Below are 16787 nucleotides of genomic sequence, written 5' to 3' on the forward strand. Positions count from 1 at the left end.
GTAATTTTTCGTCGCTACCCATTCTTATTGAGTAATTTTTCTTTTAGATATTGAAAGACGGCGAAATGATTTTTGTATCTCAATTGTATTTTGACAAACAAACGCCACTACAAAGAAACAAGGAGTTTCGACTATTTCAATTTTCCCGCTAAACTTCAGGCTGAGCTCTTTGACGTCACGCATACATTACCAGGCTCCAATATGGCGGCGTTCAGTTGTCGAGTTTTGGGCTACTTCAAAGAAAGATTTCGTAGGGTTATAGCGCACGTTGGAGGCTGAAATTTTGGTGAATAACATATCTTTGTATAAACTTTTTATTGGCGTAAAGAAAATAAATGGCCATTCTGGAGTGAACTTCTCCTTTAAACGACTTCAAGCAATTACTTTCTCGGATATAAACCTGATTGAAGAATAGTTGACCCATGAAAAACATAAACCATGAACGACGCGACCCATAAGTTTACTGGGAAATCGGAAAAATAACCGTCGTCTGTGACAGAATAAACATGATAATGAGAAGACAGGTTGCATAAATAATGCTTATAAAGCTCTCAGAAAGAAAGAAAATATCTTGATTATATTGATTACCAAGCTTACCAAGGCTGTCTACACAGAATACCATTGGGTCATATTGTTATGGTTTCTTTTTGTCACTGGGTCAACGTTTCTTCAATTAGGTGTATACAGCAAATTGACTCCAAACGATTTTGAAGATATTGCAAGAAATCTGAAGTTTACTGCGTCGCGCTTTTTTCCACGAGAAATTTTACACGAAATGCTGTTGCTATGTGAATATAAAATTCCTTAAAAGATTAGTTCATTGCACAGTACAAAAAGATTAAAGCTGATTTCCAGTCCATACTGCGCAGACTCGGGGTTTGTTTTCGTTTTTGTTTTGAATTCGTTGAAACGTTACACTTCGGTGACAGCATATATGAAGTTTTTTAGTCCGCCATCACAGTTCGTTACGTTCAAGAATTTCCGATGAGCTGAAACGTCGGTTTGAAATAGCGTCAAGGTTCCTCCCCCCCTCGGACATGGTAAAAAAGAATAACCTGGAACAATATTAATATTTATAAAAAAAGAAACTAAAAATTCTTAACCGTTAAATTGTACAATGGTCAGAATTCAAAGTTAAAATGCAAAATGATTAACTGGGGAGCGCCGCTTTTGGGCTTGCCTAAATCTATATATTATTTGTTCTGCAAGGATATCTGGCGTTAATTATGAAGAAAAAGGTGAGTTTGTCGCGGAATTTTTAGTTTTGTTTGTAAACATATTTCCTTCGTGTGGGCTCACATAAACATTGCAGCCGAGATTGCGCAGAACGGACTGGAATTCATCTTTAAGTTTTGTCGATTGGATGACGACAAAATAAAGTCTTTTTGTTAAACTTTGAATCTTGTTTCAACCCTGGTCTTCTTAGAAAAAAACGGCGTCTTACACAGTAAAGAATGCAGCTCAATGCAAAATGAATCCATATTTACATGGTAAAAATTAATTGAAAAAAACCCGTTGGATATTTATTTTGTTCAAAAACCATGGTTAGTTAGCCTCCAGGAAACGGCACAGTTTGCTGAGTTCTAACCTGGTATACGTCTACCGTGCTTCTTGATGATCGATCTCCACTGAATTTCCCATAACAATTTTTCTGAGTTTCTATAACAACTTTCTACAAAAGTTTGCAGCACAATTTCGAGTCACGATTGACCGCTGTGAAGCAAACGGGATTTCCCGAAGGCTCATAAGTAGCATCACCACCACAAGCACCATCATAATTATCAACATCATCATCAACGTCGTTGTCATCGTCATCACCATCATCCAAATCATCATCGTCATCACCATCATCACCATGATCATGATCATTTTCGTAACCATCATCATTATCAACATCATCATCATCATCGTCGTCGTCGTCATCATCATCATCACTAAGATGGAACAAGGCATGGGCTCGGGCTCGAGCACCATCACCATCATCGTCATCTTCATCATCACTAAGATGGAACAAGGCATGGGCTCGGGCCTGAGCTCGAGCACCATCATCATCATCATCATCATCATCATCATCATCATCGTCGTTGTTGTCATCGTCATCAACATCAAAATCATTACCATCACCATTACCATCATCATGATCATAATTGTCATCATCATCGTCGTCGTTGTTGTCTTCATCGTCATCATCATCATCACTAGAATAAAACAAGCCATAGGCTCGGGCTCGCTCTTGGGCTTGGGCTCGGGCTCGGGCTAGGGCTCGGGCTCGCTCTTGGGCTCGGGCTCCGGCTAGGGCTCGGGCTAGGACTGGGTCTCGGTATCTTCTTCTTTTCCTCGCTACACAGGAACACACCTGATTAACAAGACACGCATCAAATACATTGCAGCACACTTTCGAGTCACGATTGACCGCTGTGAAGCAAACGGGATTTCCCGAAGGCTCATAAGTAGCATCACCACCACAAGCACCATCATCATTATCAACATCATCATCAACGTCGTTGTCATCGTCATCACCATCATCCAAATCATCATCGTCATCACCATCATCACCATGATCATGATCATTTTCGTAACCATCATCATTATCAACATCATCATCATCATCGTCGTCGTCGTCATCATCATCATCACTAAGATGGAACAAGGCATGGGCTCGGGCTCGAGCACCATCACCATCATCGTCATCTTCATCATCACTAAGATGGAACAAGGCATGGGCTCGGGCCTGAGCTCGAGCACCATCATCATCATCATCATCATCATCATCATCATCGTCGTCGTTGTTGTCATCGTCATCAACATCAAAATCATTACCATCACCATTACCATCATCATGATCATAATTGTCATCATCATCGTCGTCGTTGTTGTCTTCATCGTCATCATCATCATCACTAGAATAAAACAAGCCATAGGCTCGGGCTCGCTCTTGGGCTTGGGCTCGGGCTCGGGCTAGGGCTCGGGCTCCGGCTAGGGCTCGGGCTCGAGCTCGGGCTAGGACTGGGTCTCGGTATCTTCTTCTTTCCATCGCTACACAGGAACACATCTGATTAACAAGACACGCATCAAATACATTACACGAGGAAGTCATCAAAATGGTGTAAAATAATAAAAATCTCACAACTTGCCAGCCAACCATCGCGGCTTTAGCCAGCGGGTTCATCATATGCACATATGCATATGTGCATATACCGCATATGTGCATATACTGCATATACCGAACGCCAGCGGTAAAAAAAATAATACATGCCACCGGGCACTATGTATTATGGCATGATTAATGCATTTTTAAATTTGAGTGCCTTTATACAGATATTGGATATTTTCTCACAATTCTAGTTCTAAAGATTCTGAGGTTGCTTTTAGATTAAGGTGTGCTGAATCTTATAAATATGCAAAACAGAAAATGTTCATGTTTATCCAAGTTACCCTTGACGATGCTCCTCAACAATAGCTCTTGTTTTGTGAAGTATATTCTATCACATGTTGTTCTTGTAATCACAGCATACAATATCAGCGGCTCTCCTGCTTGTGTATAAAATCGTTTTCAAAAACCATTTGTCGTAATCTGTTTCACCGTAAAACCCGTTCGTCTCATCGTACGGTAAGCTTTGATTTTTTTCTTTGCAAAACTTTTTTTGCAGGTCGGTGATACGAGTGTATTTTGGTGTAAGTGTAAACGGCATAGTAGCCTTATGCTCAACACCACTAAGAGGAGCAAAGAGGATGAGTGAGTAAACGGCATAGCGACGTCCAGCCGATTGCAAATACTGTGTTGACGTGTGCAAAATAATAGTTGTGTTTCAACACCTTGTATAACTGCCAAATACGGCAACAACACCGGCAAGTAACTTTATAGACGCACGCCTTCAAGTTGTAAACCTTTACTTTAGACCAAGAGAAAAATTACGGATGCATTACAAGACAAATCGATGGTTCAGCGTGGTTAAAACTGAAACAGAATACGAGTAACAGAAATTACATTATAAACTAAACTGAAAACAACACAAACTGAAACCTAAACAAGACGCCTAAAGCTTAAAGCTTAAAACCGGGCGGTCAATGTTTAACTATTTGATTTGGCAAGTGCAGCATAAACTTTTAAATATCATTTAACTGAGTAACACATATGTCTGTGGTTTGTTTTTCCATGCTAAGACAAATTCCTGCTTAGGCTTTTTAATCTTTATTTTGTTCTAAATATTGAGTAACATTGGTATTTTTAGATTTTCGTTTTTACCTTAGTATAATGGAAGATTATCTGAATAGCGCTATATTATTATTATTATTATTATTATTATTATTATTATTATTGTTGTTGTTATTTTTACTTTTCCTTGCTATTCACCTTCGAATCTCTCCCCTTCTATCCCCCCCCCCCATCCGCTGCAGTCTTTGACTCTACTCGTTCCTGTGACACACTAACCGAGGTTTCCTAAGTTATGCAGTTTCCGTGAGTTGTAGGTAGTGTGTCAAAATGTCCTTCATCGCATTAGCTGCTTTTATTAACATGCCTTGATAAATGACTGATCAGGTTGAAAACGTTTGGTGCGTTCCTAATCTTGAACAAGTGAACTCAAATCAGTCAAATGCCATTTTTATTTATCTCCGACCGAAACAAACAAACAATTTAAAGGAATTCGTTAAAAACATAGAAGCGATAAAGGTTTTTTTTTTATTTAAAAAAAATGTATCACACCAAAACTTGACAAAATGGAAAGGGATTTGAAAAAATTAGAAAGCTTTTAAGCTTTCAAACACGCGAGATCCTCAAGTCAAACCGATTTTTCGATCGAAAAACCTGCCTACATGCTGTATTTGCATTTTGGTACGCAGTCACGCAAACGCCAGTTCTTGCTTGCGTGATTCATTGCAGGTAATTTCTCCATCGCGGTTCCGACGGAAACTCAAAACCCTTGAATGAAAAACAAAAAAACATTTTTTTTCCGCTAAAAAGAACTAGCGTAGCAACCAGAAAATTACAATATTGGCTCCTGGTCGAATAAAACGAGTCACATAAATATCAAGAAAAAATAATTCGAAACACAATTTCAAAAGAAAATGCATTAGATCACGCGTATCAGATAACGCCACACGGTGTACCCTAAATCTAATAGGTGCTGTTCGTTTTCAAACATCAAGAATGAAAAAAATATATTCAAAACAAAATTACAAAAGAAAATATTTTGCGTATCAGATAACAGATGCTGTTCGTTTTAAAATCCTAACAATACCAACTAAATGTTAAAAAACCGATTCAAGATGAGGGCAAGAAACATATGCATTTCAATGGCATTACAATTTTGAATACTTAAGGCTGGTTCTCATATGATCGCCCCGATCGTCTCTGTCGCTTCTGTCGTTTGCAAAGTCTGACGTGATTGGAGCAAGCGAACTTTTTGAAGCGACAGAAGCGACAGAGACGATCGGGACGATCATATGAGAACCAGGCTTTAAAAGCCGTGAAACTTGCATGCCGTGATAAAGTTGAATTAAATATCCGCGCCAAAAGGCAAGTTTTCATTTTGCCGGCAATTATTTCACTCGATGGCTAAAACCGATCCTTTAAAAAATTCTATTCAAGTGTAGAAATAATTATATTATTACTTTACTTTCCATTTTGTTTTCTGGACTCTTAAGTAAAGTTTTTACATCCACAACCAAAATTAGGTTATTTGGTGTGCAAACATTCAATTCGTATGTGACACACGACTTTGTCGGCCCAACTGTACACGGATGAAAATGGAAAAAATGGACAAAATTCTTGCCAAATGGAAAACATCTTCAAAGTGAAGTCTGGCCCAAAAAGCCGTTTCAAAAAGCAGAAGTTTGCTACAAGAACATTGCGTGACTGACGTAATGTTTTTCATTTACAAAAAGTTGCTTGGGCCTGTCAAATTGAATCACGGGTAAGTTTAGTCGAACGCTTGAATAACACAAAAAGATATATTTCACGCTTAACAGAAATCAGGGCATAAGATAAAATTTTAAACAGGAGAGTGATCTAAAAGCTCCTGCTAAGTAAACATCAAAAGTGCGTGATTTGAATCCTGGCCAAGAAAGCGGCCGAGTGAACTACTTAGACAAACAAGGTAAATATGTGTATCAAAAACATCACACGGATAAATAGATGTTGTTCGTTTAAAACCAAACTAAACGCGAAGTGAAAGAAACATGAAAAAGTTTCAGATGAATTTTTATTCAAGATGGTGTCAAGAAACATTTTGAAAGCCATAAAGATTTAGAAAATTTCAAAACCGTGAAATTTTGCATGCCGTGGCAAAATTTAATTATGTAATTACCCGCACCAAGACTTCATTTTGGAGATAATTTGTTTTACTTACTTTGGCTTTACGGATTCTTTCAAAAATTCCATCACAGTTCGTAAAAGTACTACACATGACCATTTTGTTTTCTGAAGTCTTGAGAAGTGTGAGAGAAGAAGAAGAATATTTTGCTGTGCAAACATTCAATCGTCTTTGATACGCGACCTTGCCGGCTCAACTGTGCACACATGAAAATGAACACAATTCTTGAAAGCATCTTCAAAGAATTCCGGTTCAAAAATACTTTAGCTTCCAGCTGTTTTTGTAAAAACAGTTATGCGTGAAGCTCCCTGCAAACACATTTCGTGACTGACGTTACCGTATTCAATTAAAAAAAATTGGGCCTATCAAAACAATCACCGGTTTCGGACTCCAGTACTCCCTTGAGTCAAACGCTTGAATAACACAAAAATATATATTTCACGTTTAACAGAAATCAGGGTATTAGTTAATTTTAAATTGGGAAGTGATTTAATGGCTCTTGCCGAGTAAATATCAAAGGTGCGTGAAATGAATCCTGGCCAAGGAAGCGGCCGAGCAGGTCTGGAACGATTTACCGACACGAAAAAAGTCCGGGCGATTTATGAACCGGGCCGGCCCAGTCTCCGCCCGGTTAATAAACAAACTACAGAAACGTACATTTGTTACGGTGCCGGGGAAACAACAATAACTGAAAATAACACTGAACTCCTTTGGCAAACTGCGAACGCGATCAATACTAGCTTCACTGACGATATATTACGTTTTAAACTTTTAAACGGATACAATAACTGACTCACTAAGCGAGGAAAACATAACATAAGTGCTGACATGCCAGCATACCACATGCAAACGAAACACAATAAAATTAACTACAATGAAATATACAAAGAGATATACAAGAGGCGTTAATGATCCTACACCTTGTGTTATGGAATCCGAGTGTTTCGTCCCCTGTACAGTCGTGACGGTCGCTTAATGTGAAAACACCGCTGATTGAAACATAAATTTACTACTTTGCAGGTCATGAAATACAGTTTTCGATCCCAGGCCTTCAGCCGTTTCCCCCCACCACACCTACAGATTGACTGCTTTGCAAGTTGTGAGATCGTAGTTTCTCGGTCGCAGATTAAACCGCGAGGCTTTTTCTCTTCCAATTTTCCCACAGCCCCTGTATAAACCGGTATCAACAATCACAAAACTTTACTCGGGAATAACAAACCTCTTCGTTTTCATCTTGTACTTTCTGGTGATCTCCGGTGTTGAGCGCCCTGTAAAACAGATAACAAAGTTGTTAAAGAAGAAAGTTTTTTCTATGTACACCGCCTGCTACTTCTGGAATTATCTTACACTCTGTCCTATGATTATATTGTTGCTTAATAATTGACCTGAAGTACTGATTTGGTAACACGGGTGACAAACGCTAATAATAAATACAATCCACAAACAAATTAAAAGGTGGTGGACGACACAGAGAGGAACTTACAAACAGGCCAAGAGAATACGTTCTGACCAGAGTTAGTAGAACGTTAGATACACCAAAATATATATTACAGTATTATTCGTTTGATTCTGGGTTTGAAGAATAAGCACTTCAAAACCAGTTGCTGAGGCAACTGTAATAAAAACAAGATTGACTCGCACAAGTACTACTGAGACCTCAATATATATATGTTATTTGCCGGCCGGGAGGTCCGTATTGGGAAAAACTATGCCCGAGGTCTTGAGTACTGCCCGAGGCCGCAGGCCGTGCTCAAGACCGAGGGTACAGTTTTTCCCAATACGGACCGACCTAGGCCGGCAAAAAACGTTTTTATTTTTTTCCTACTTCAATTTGTTTGGAAAAGAAACCGAGAAAAAATGCGTCGCAAAATCTTTGTTTGTATACGCGCGGATTTGATTTTAATGTTGGGTCCGACTCGATCGACGAGCAAGGAGTGAATAATTCTGTTTGCTATTTATTTCGGAATAAAATAGCTTCGTTTAAAATTAACCACTCAAGAACAGTTCAGCATATTTAATTTACACTGCTTATTATCAAGAAAAGCAGAAAAATCATAAATATAGCACACATAAGGCACAAAACTTAACACATTTAAATCGATTTCGGCTTCCCGAACAATTGCCGATAAATGTTTTGAAAAGTCTTGAAAGAAACTTTACTCGTAGGGTGTGTTGAATCCGATTTCTCTTGACTCAAAAATACTCTTTGACTGAAAAGCAGTTTTATAAGCTATATATTCACACAAGTATTGAACAAATAAATAATCTCTGCAATGATTCCTAGCAAAATTTTATTCTGATAAACAGTGCCAAACTGAATAAAATGCGTAGTGTCTACGTACGGCACAATTTTGTGATAACTAATTTATCCGTTTTTAATAAAAGAATCTCATTTCCATGAATGATGGCAAATAGTGCTCTGTTTTTAGCGAAAAGTGACGGATAAACAAGGCAGTTTAACTCTTAGAGGAAGTCTAAAAACCGGTGAAGTTTACCGCAATGGCGTGAAAATCATAGCGAAATGCATGCACAAACAACGGCAAACTACGAACGGTAAACTACAACTCAATTTTGTTGAGAAATAAATAAATAAATACTCGCCTTTCGAAGAACTTTGAGGCCTTTAATTCCACTGCTTTTTAGTCCTTTCAAATTTACAACGGCTGGTGAACAGCTATTTCGATTTTGGAAAGCAAAACTTTCATGTGTTCGTTCGACTCGCGCTGCAAACTGAATTCGCGCGGGGATGCATCCCGTTCCGTTGACCGCGGTCAAGATTGGATAATTCCGCCCGCTCCCGGAACCAATCAGATTGCAGGATTCGGTTCATCTTGCCCGCTCGCGCGCTGAGAAAAAAAATAAATGACATTATTAAATTTTCAGCCACGGATATTGCATTTCTAGCATTCTGATTGGTTCACTCAATCCCGGTTGTCAGCTCGTATACCTTAGTTTGACCTTATTTGGAAAATGATTGCGTTACTTTTGCCAAGCTAAAATTTTTCTACGGGAAGCGACAGTTCCATCGGAAAAAGCTGAAAAACAGCAAATTTGGCGAACTTTACGAACAAGAAATAATCAGCGGTGCCTCCCACAACCACAGAAATGCCATAGTAAAATTAACTACGCAAAACAAAAGGATTGATGCGAAAAGTTTAATTAATAATACTTGTAAACACACAACAAGAGCGAGTCAATAGAAAAGCAGCAAATAATTTACGAAAGAACGGCAAACTGACACAGTTTCATTCAGTGTACGTCATAAAACTAGGCTCAGCACTTCCGTAAAGTTTGTTACCTTTCAATCTTGGTTTTGTCCTTTTATACTTCAACAAACCTGTTCCACTTTAAGCTGAATTTCGCTTCAAATAATATAGCAGTCTTGATGACAGCCGTGGAGCCGTAAAGAAGTACAATGTAAACACTTGCTTCGTTCGACTTACACAAGACTTGTAGTTTCCAGAAAAGCTTTTGCTTCGGATCTTCTCGTAAATCTTAACTGTTGTCACAATTTCCAGGATATTTAGACGACTTTAGAGGGGATTGTTCGAGGAAAATGTTGGAAAGAAAACTCTCTGGCTCGCTTTCCTCGTATGTTTCATTCAACTCAAGAAGTGAACACCGCGCCAGAAATTTTCGCGCCTCCTCATACTATCACTTCGTTTACATCAAAATGAAATGTCCAGTCGATTTAAACTTGAGAAGAATTTAATAAAACAATTATTCCATTCGCCCTTGTTGGATACGAGTCGTTATAGCCAACTCGGCGCTTCGCGCCTCGTTGGCTATTTACCACCTCGTATCCAACGCGGGCTCATGGAATAATTGTTAAATACACGTGACTTTCAGCCGATGTTATATCACACATATCAAGAGTTAATGTCAAACGCCAACATAAGTTGTATGTGGCCTACATCTTTTGTAACAAACAGAACAGAAAAAATATCAGACAAGCGCTTTTTCATGTGTATTTTTTTAACTGCTATTCTTTGAAATCTCGCGGGTCTTTTGGTGTTGCGCTCAAATATTCCAAAGACAGTAAACAATATTCGACTAAAACACAATTGCTAACCAACAATTGTTTTCCACACCACCAGGTAATACCCAAAATTACACACAACATTCTACTTCGATCAACTATACAGTAATAAAACACTACAGGTTTCATAGACGTTGTATTGGTATCCACCAAGAAAATGTATCGCGAACTTTAGACAGGCATGTAACGTGTGTTTTTAACAGGAGCTTGAAGTAAAACTAAAATAATCCTAGTTAGTGAAATATGTCAGATTCAATGAAAAATGTGTTCTTAAATGTTACATTCGACTTAGGAAATTTCTACTGTTTGTTAATAACTGACCTTTTGCTCTTCCTGCTGTCTTTATCTTGTGGCAACCGCACCTGGATAAGTTTGAGTCCGTGTTTAGAGTCACTTTGGCCAATGGCGAGGAGACGCTTACAAGGACAGGCTGCTAAACAATTCACTTCATTTTCCAGATCGATTACACTCAGTAGGTCACCAGACTTGACGTTAAACAGCTGAAGATAATAACCTTCAACGGTAGCCTTGGAGCTGATAACACATTCCTCGTCACTGACAAATGAACAATCATGAATCCAAAAGAACTTACGTAAAACGTGCAGCGTTTTACCTGAAAGTGCCTCAAGTACGTACACGCAGTCACGTGACCAAATTACAACAAACTGTTCGTAAAGAGAAAAAAACCCAAGTGGAATGCACGAGAAATGGAGATTCTTTTTCCAAAGTGTAGTTTTGCCATCCCACAACTTAAGTGAGCCGTCGAAGTCGTACGTCAACAGCTGACATTTACTGTTGCATGTAACCAAACCGGATCCATTTCCTCTTATTCGGAATGTTGACAGAATCTCTCCGCTAGTAGAATCCAAAATGGTCACTTTGTTATTTGCTTCACACGCCACTCGTTTTCCCGATATGGGGATAATCTTTGTGATTCCGAACAAGTTGGTCCAACTTCGGACGCACTTAGATAATTCAAAATTCCACAGCTCAAGAGAACCACTTTCTGTTGTTAATAAAACACCTTCTTCCACAGCTACAAGATTGAGGTTGTATGTTTGACTGCTTTTCTGTCTTATGAGCTTCATACTTGAAACATCCCAAGCGCTTACTGTTGGTCTGAACGCATCATCGACAACATAAACAGTCTCGCCACCCAAAGAAAGTACAATGTCTTTGATACTAGTAAGTGTAGTTTCTCTGTCAGTTTTCCGTAGCTCGTCAAGGTTCAACATGACTATGAAACTACCTTTAACCCTTAATAAAGTTTGCTCATTTAACACAAAATCAAATGTCTGATCACCATAGGAAATAGGATCTCCTAACAAAAATCCAGCCTCGGTATGCGATTCACATTTCCAGGGCACATAGGATTCACAGTCGTTTAATGTACAGCTGGGAGGTTCCGCCATATTGATTTTTAAACAAAAGATTCTTCGATTTCCTAAAAGCAAAAAACCCGTACTTTCGTTGTGCATGCAAAAAAGAGACCGACAGTCAGGTGAAAACTTTATCATTCCACATACTTCTGGGATGACCGTTTCTGTCAGTGTTGTAAAACCATCCATCGCATCAACGATAGAAATGGAACCCGTGGAATGAGAAATTGCCAGCAGCCTTCCATCTCGTGACCACGCAAACGACAAAACAACTTCATTTCTTGTGGTACGAGTAATCTCTGAACCATTCTTCAGACTCCACATAATAATGCATTTAGCATCGTCAGGGCAATCAGTAAGCATCTTGGTCTTGTCTCCTGAAATTGAGCAGACTGTGAACCTGCAGTTGCTTTCAGGAAAAAGTTGTTTCAGTTCTCCGTCAAATGTATAGACATGGCTAAGGACTCCTGGTAAGACAACGTCTGCAGTAGGATGAAAAACGACTGAGCGGTAAAATGACAAGACAGGTGAGAATGGCGAAATTCTAGGTACTCCTATGATCAATATATCCTGAGAGAAATGTTTCATTACCACAACAGGACGTGTCCATACTAGCTTGCCAGTATGGAGTGACCACAACTGAATCGTTCCGTCGTCACATTCACACACCATGTAGTCTAACTGCGGTGAAACATCAAAATAAGCCACTGCAGACGAACATTGAAAACGGGCTAGAACGCTTCCCTGCTGCATCTGCTTGTGCAAGAACTCCATATATGGTATTTCAGGATATTTGTTCTGCAACAGGTTTGATGCCACAGAGGATAGTACTGTTCCTCCCTCATTCAGCACGGTTTGGAAAAACACGTGAGGATGATTTGTAATTGTATTGAAGTACTTTCTAAGCAGGATAGTTAAGGTGTTCAACAAAGCTTTACTATCTTCAGACAATGATTGAGAAATTTCGTGGCTTTGAAGCCATAAAATGTCTTCAGCTGCTAATGAATCGTTTATACATAGCTTAGCATACAAAAGCTCTAAATCTACCACGTATGTTTGTACACATTCCTCCAGGCTTCGTGATCTCATATTCTTGTCTAACAGTAACATGTGCCGTACACCATGATGCAGTGCATACTTCTCATTGGAGCCGAACTGTGTGTGAGGAACACCTTTCTGTTTCATATCATCAAGTTCATCAGAACAGAGGCTTGCAAGAATACGATGGCCTTCTTTCTCATCCACGGTAAAGTCGTGCTCTCCATAACACGATGTGTCCGTCAACCAATCATAAACAGACTTGTGAAAGACGTGTAGACAGTCATCACGAATGGGAAGAAGAGAGGACACACTTCCGATAGCTTTAAGTACTTTACGCCTTGCAACTGGTGAGCTTGCACTAGGAATCAAAATTTGAGAAGCGAGGTCAATTGGCAAGGGCTCCCGTGATGCAGTAACAGTACAAAGCAAACTCAGAAAATTTTCTTCCTTCACACCAAGCTCCTTCATAAGTTCATTCTCTAGTCGTTTAAAATAGGAACAGTACACTGAAGAAATTGCTAAAGGTGAGCTGCCACCAAGATCTCCTTGGTCCAGAATTGATACATTCTCCTCAATATACGAAACAAGGAAGTACGCGTACAACATGAGTCCTTCAGACTTTTCTACAAGCTTTTCCACAATGGCACCTTTATTTCCTGGTTTCATTAGTTTTTGCGTCCTATTTTTAAGGAACCGCTTGATGTCTTGCACATTCTCTTCTTCATTTGGTTCGAGCACAAATGGATTCAACTGTTTTAATGCCTCTACAATGTTTCTCTCTGGTCGGGTCGTACATAGAAATCGAATCCAACATGGAAGCTTGCAGAAGTGGTTAGCAATAACATCGAGCAGCTCATTCCGTTCTTGGTAGTCACTCTCATCAAGGCCATCTATCACCATGAGCATGTTCCTTCCCGGGTCAGCTACAGTGCTCAGAGGTTCTTTAAACAGCAGAGAAAACAGTTCCTCCACACCCATGTTGTTGAGATCTTTACCCAGATTTCTTGGCAGCTGTTTCACAAGAGCTTGTTTGTACTCTGGCAGGGCATGAAACAAATGACAGGCTAAGGACTGAAGCATCAGCTGAGGATTTCGGTAACGTGAGTTATTATGCTGACAAAAGTGGCTTCCTGACAGTCTACCAGTTTCTTGCATTCTTTTGCAAACGACGGCAGAAATCACTGATTTTCCCATTCCAGCATTTGCAGTGATCACCACCACGCGGTTTTGAGAGTTTCTGTCATCTAACCAGTTTTGAACTTTGTTAAACACCCACTCACGTGTGCCTTCTTGAAATCGTCCCGCGTGATACTCAATGTCTCCTTTGAACTCTGACTTAGCAAGGTTCTTTAGGACTTCTTCTTCCCTGTCTACATATCTTTGTTCTTTAAAGCTATCAACTGTTTGCTTTACCGCCTGCAAGGTTTCGAAATGCTTTTCTTGGGTCTTCACCACACCTTCGAAAATTCCCTGTGTTTTGGTTTGGGTCTGACGTACTCCCTTGAGAGTTTCTTGTATGTCGGTCTCAGTCTGATGTACTTCATCCAGTTTTGCCTTGCTATCTTTAATGGTTTTGCGATCTTCTAACTGGGTCTGAAGCACTTTGCCAACGTCTTGCTGTGTTTCAGTCTGACACTGACGCAGTTCCTTCAGCCGTGATTTGATATCCTCTTCGCTATCAGCCCAGTCAATTAACACGTCAAGATAATCTTCCTCCCCACAATGCTCTGCCTTCAATCTATCAATTTCTGCCTGATTCAAACCAAGAGCAACAAGAACAGCACTTATTTCCTGCCACAGAGAAGTGAAACTTGGTGTATCAACACCAGTGGTCGACACATGACCATACAACTCATTGCGGAAAAACTTAATGCGAGCAAGGTTTGCCTCAGGAGATGTGTCACTTTGGGGCGGCTTAGAGTGCCATCCTGAGGGAGGAGGGGATAGTCCACAAATGTTGGTGAGGAGGAGGAACAGAAGAGTGATGTCAAATGTGTTAGAGTCTGGTGCAGCTCCACCAGGTGGGAACAGTTGGTCCCACTGAGCTGTACGCAAGACTCTTTTTCTTAAGAGATTGTTCAGAGTTAGATAGTTTGCATTGAGATCAGCAGACAGGTTTGCAGGAGGATGATAACTATCGAAAACATTTCTTAGAACCGTTGTTCCGCCATCAATAAGAAGTCTGCTGAGCTTGGCTCCATTTGTTTTCTCTACAGAGCTGGCCAGGGGTGAAGGTGCAGCAGCTGCCATCTTAATCCAGTGCAGAAAGGTTCAGTCCTCCAACTGTACCTAAGTGTAGGAAGAAAATGATATTTTGTTTCCTTTTCACATTCATTGATGAATATAACCGAATTAAAGTAATTGTACTTTTGATGCAGGAAGTATGTCCTACAATAACTGCTGATTTAGCAAGACAGACCCAGGGTCCAATATCTTTATTATTCAATGATAAAAGTTTGTATATGTAATTTTGAGGTTGTCATGTAAGCTTGGGAGCAAAGCAGGTATTATTAATAATAATAATTTAATAATTTATCACCGGGCTCAAAATTACCATCTTTATTATTTACTACACACTTGATGAATTCGACATTGCTGATCCTAAGCAGTATACAGGACGCGTGTCAACCTAGTATATGGCCCAGCTCACCACGAGTCTCTCTAAGTTCAGTTGGTTAGAGCGTCCAACCGGTATCTGGAAGGCCATGAGTTTGATTCTCGTCGGGGACTCGGAATATTTCTTTGTCCAAATTATTGCCCGTGTCATTGTTGAAAAATACATATTTTTTAAAGCAAGTTTTCATTTCAATTTTAAATCCTGAGTAAACGGTTAACATGTCATTTCTCTTCCAGACTCTCACATGGAGTCTCAGCATATGTACTCAGGCATTTATTTTCTTTTCATGTTTGTAGGCAATCTACTCGTCACAGAGATGTAAGTTCTCTATTGATATCAGGGTTCTCATTAGAAGGCGGGTCCTGGGTACCATTACCAGGATACATAAGAGTCAGTACCCGGCAAACTTGAACATAAGGAAATTTGCTTCACTGTGTTCTGTTTTGCCTGCCTACTCCCTCTTTGGTGCCTTTCTACTTACAAACTTAATAAAATCCCTGGATTACTTGGCAGCATGCAAACCTACATGTATGTTAATTATCATCTTATTCTACACACAAAGTTATAAATACCTTACCACTGTTCCCCAGGAAACCAAGTTATCAGGTCGTCACTGTTCTTTTCTGCATCTGGAAACATTTAAGATGTAATGATGAATGTGCCATACAATTAAAAAACTTATTTGTAGCCCCAGACAAAATTTTGGCTTGCTGATTGGCTTGGCTTGTTCATGTTGCCTTTTATTCCCTTACTTCTATATCTCCCTTAAAATACATCTGTAGGTACTTTTATTCTTGCACTGTGGAATGTGCTGACTGGCTATAATGATCTATTTTTAGACAGCATCTACATGTACAGGTACAGTTTGAAGTTTTTATCATTTTTTTAACAAATAATAATAATTATTGGAAAATCACTGACATAGTAGAAATTTATTTGCTAGTTTAATAATTGTATTTTGAAAAGTGTTGTGGCTAGAACTTACCTGAGATCTTGCTGACTTGGATTTTAAACATGTGCCAAAGCAGTTTGACTCATTTCTGAATTAGTTTCTACAAAATTAATACAAAATGTGCATCACATCAGGTTACAGACTGATTAACTTAAAGCTATTTGTTATACAGTCAAACCTACATTGATGGATACCTTCTGTATGTGGACACCTCTGGTTAGCAGACACTTTGCCATGGTCTCAGCCACATACAAACTACAACAGGTACATGTATATTCCAGCTAGCGGTTATCATAGCCTTAGGTATACTGTACCCCAGGTTATACTCTGGGATATTGAAGCATGCGGTACATAGGGCATTCACCATACTATACAACCCTGATGACTTGTAAGTGTTAACTATATCTTGAAATAAACACTTTTCATAGACCCTTTGCATAAATGG

At 39.4% G+C, this 16787-nt stretch overlaps 1 protein-coding gene across 5 annotated transcripts in view; it reads right to left on the reverse strand.

The window, feature by feature from the left end:
- Positions 1 to 340: 340 nt before the first annotated feature.
- Positions 341 to 16787, reverse strand: part of LOC144666199 (uncharacterized) — a 37356-nt gene continuing 20909 nt past the window's right edge. Inside the window, exons 5-9 of one of the 5 annotated variants that reach the window (XM_078527575.1) lie at positions 16376 to 16442; positions 15968 to 16019; positions 10675 to 15062; positions 7534 to 7582; positions 341 to 2356 (exon numbers count right to left, since the gene is read on the reverse strand). In XM_078527575.1, coding sequence (XP_078383701.1) covers positions 1673 to 2356; positions 7534 to 7582; positions 10675 to 15023 — 5082 coding nt within the window. In that variant the 5' untranslated portion in view covers positions 15024 to 15062; positions 15968 to 16019; positions 16376 to 16442 and the 3' untranslated portion in view covers positions 341 to 1672. Of the gene's footprint in view, positions 2357 to 7533; positions 7583 to 10674; positions 15063 to 15962; positions 16020 to 16375; positions 16583 to 16787 lie in introns of those variants that run through there. The other 4 variants (XM_078527576.1, XM_078527578.1, XM_078527577.1 and 1 more) reach the window with 4 other exon arrangements.

The sequence above is a fragment of the Oculina patagonica genome, chromosome 9, assembly GCF_052425735.1.
Source record: "Oculina patagonica isolate OP01 chromosome 9, crgOcupat, whole genome shotgun sequence".
Lineage (NCBI taxonomy): Eukaryota > Metazoa > Cnidaria > Anthozoa > Scleractinia > Oculinidae > Oculina > Oculina patagonica.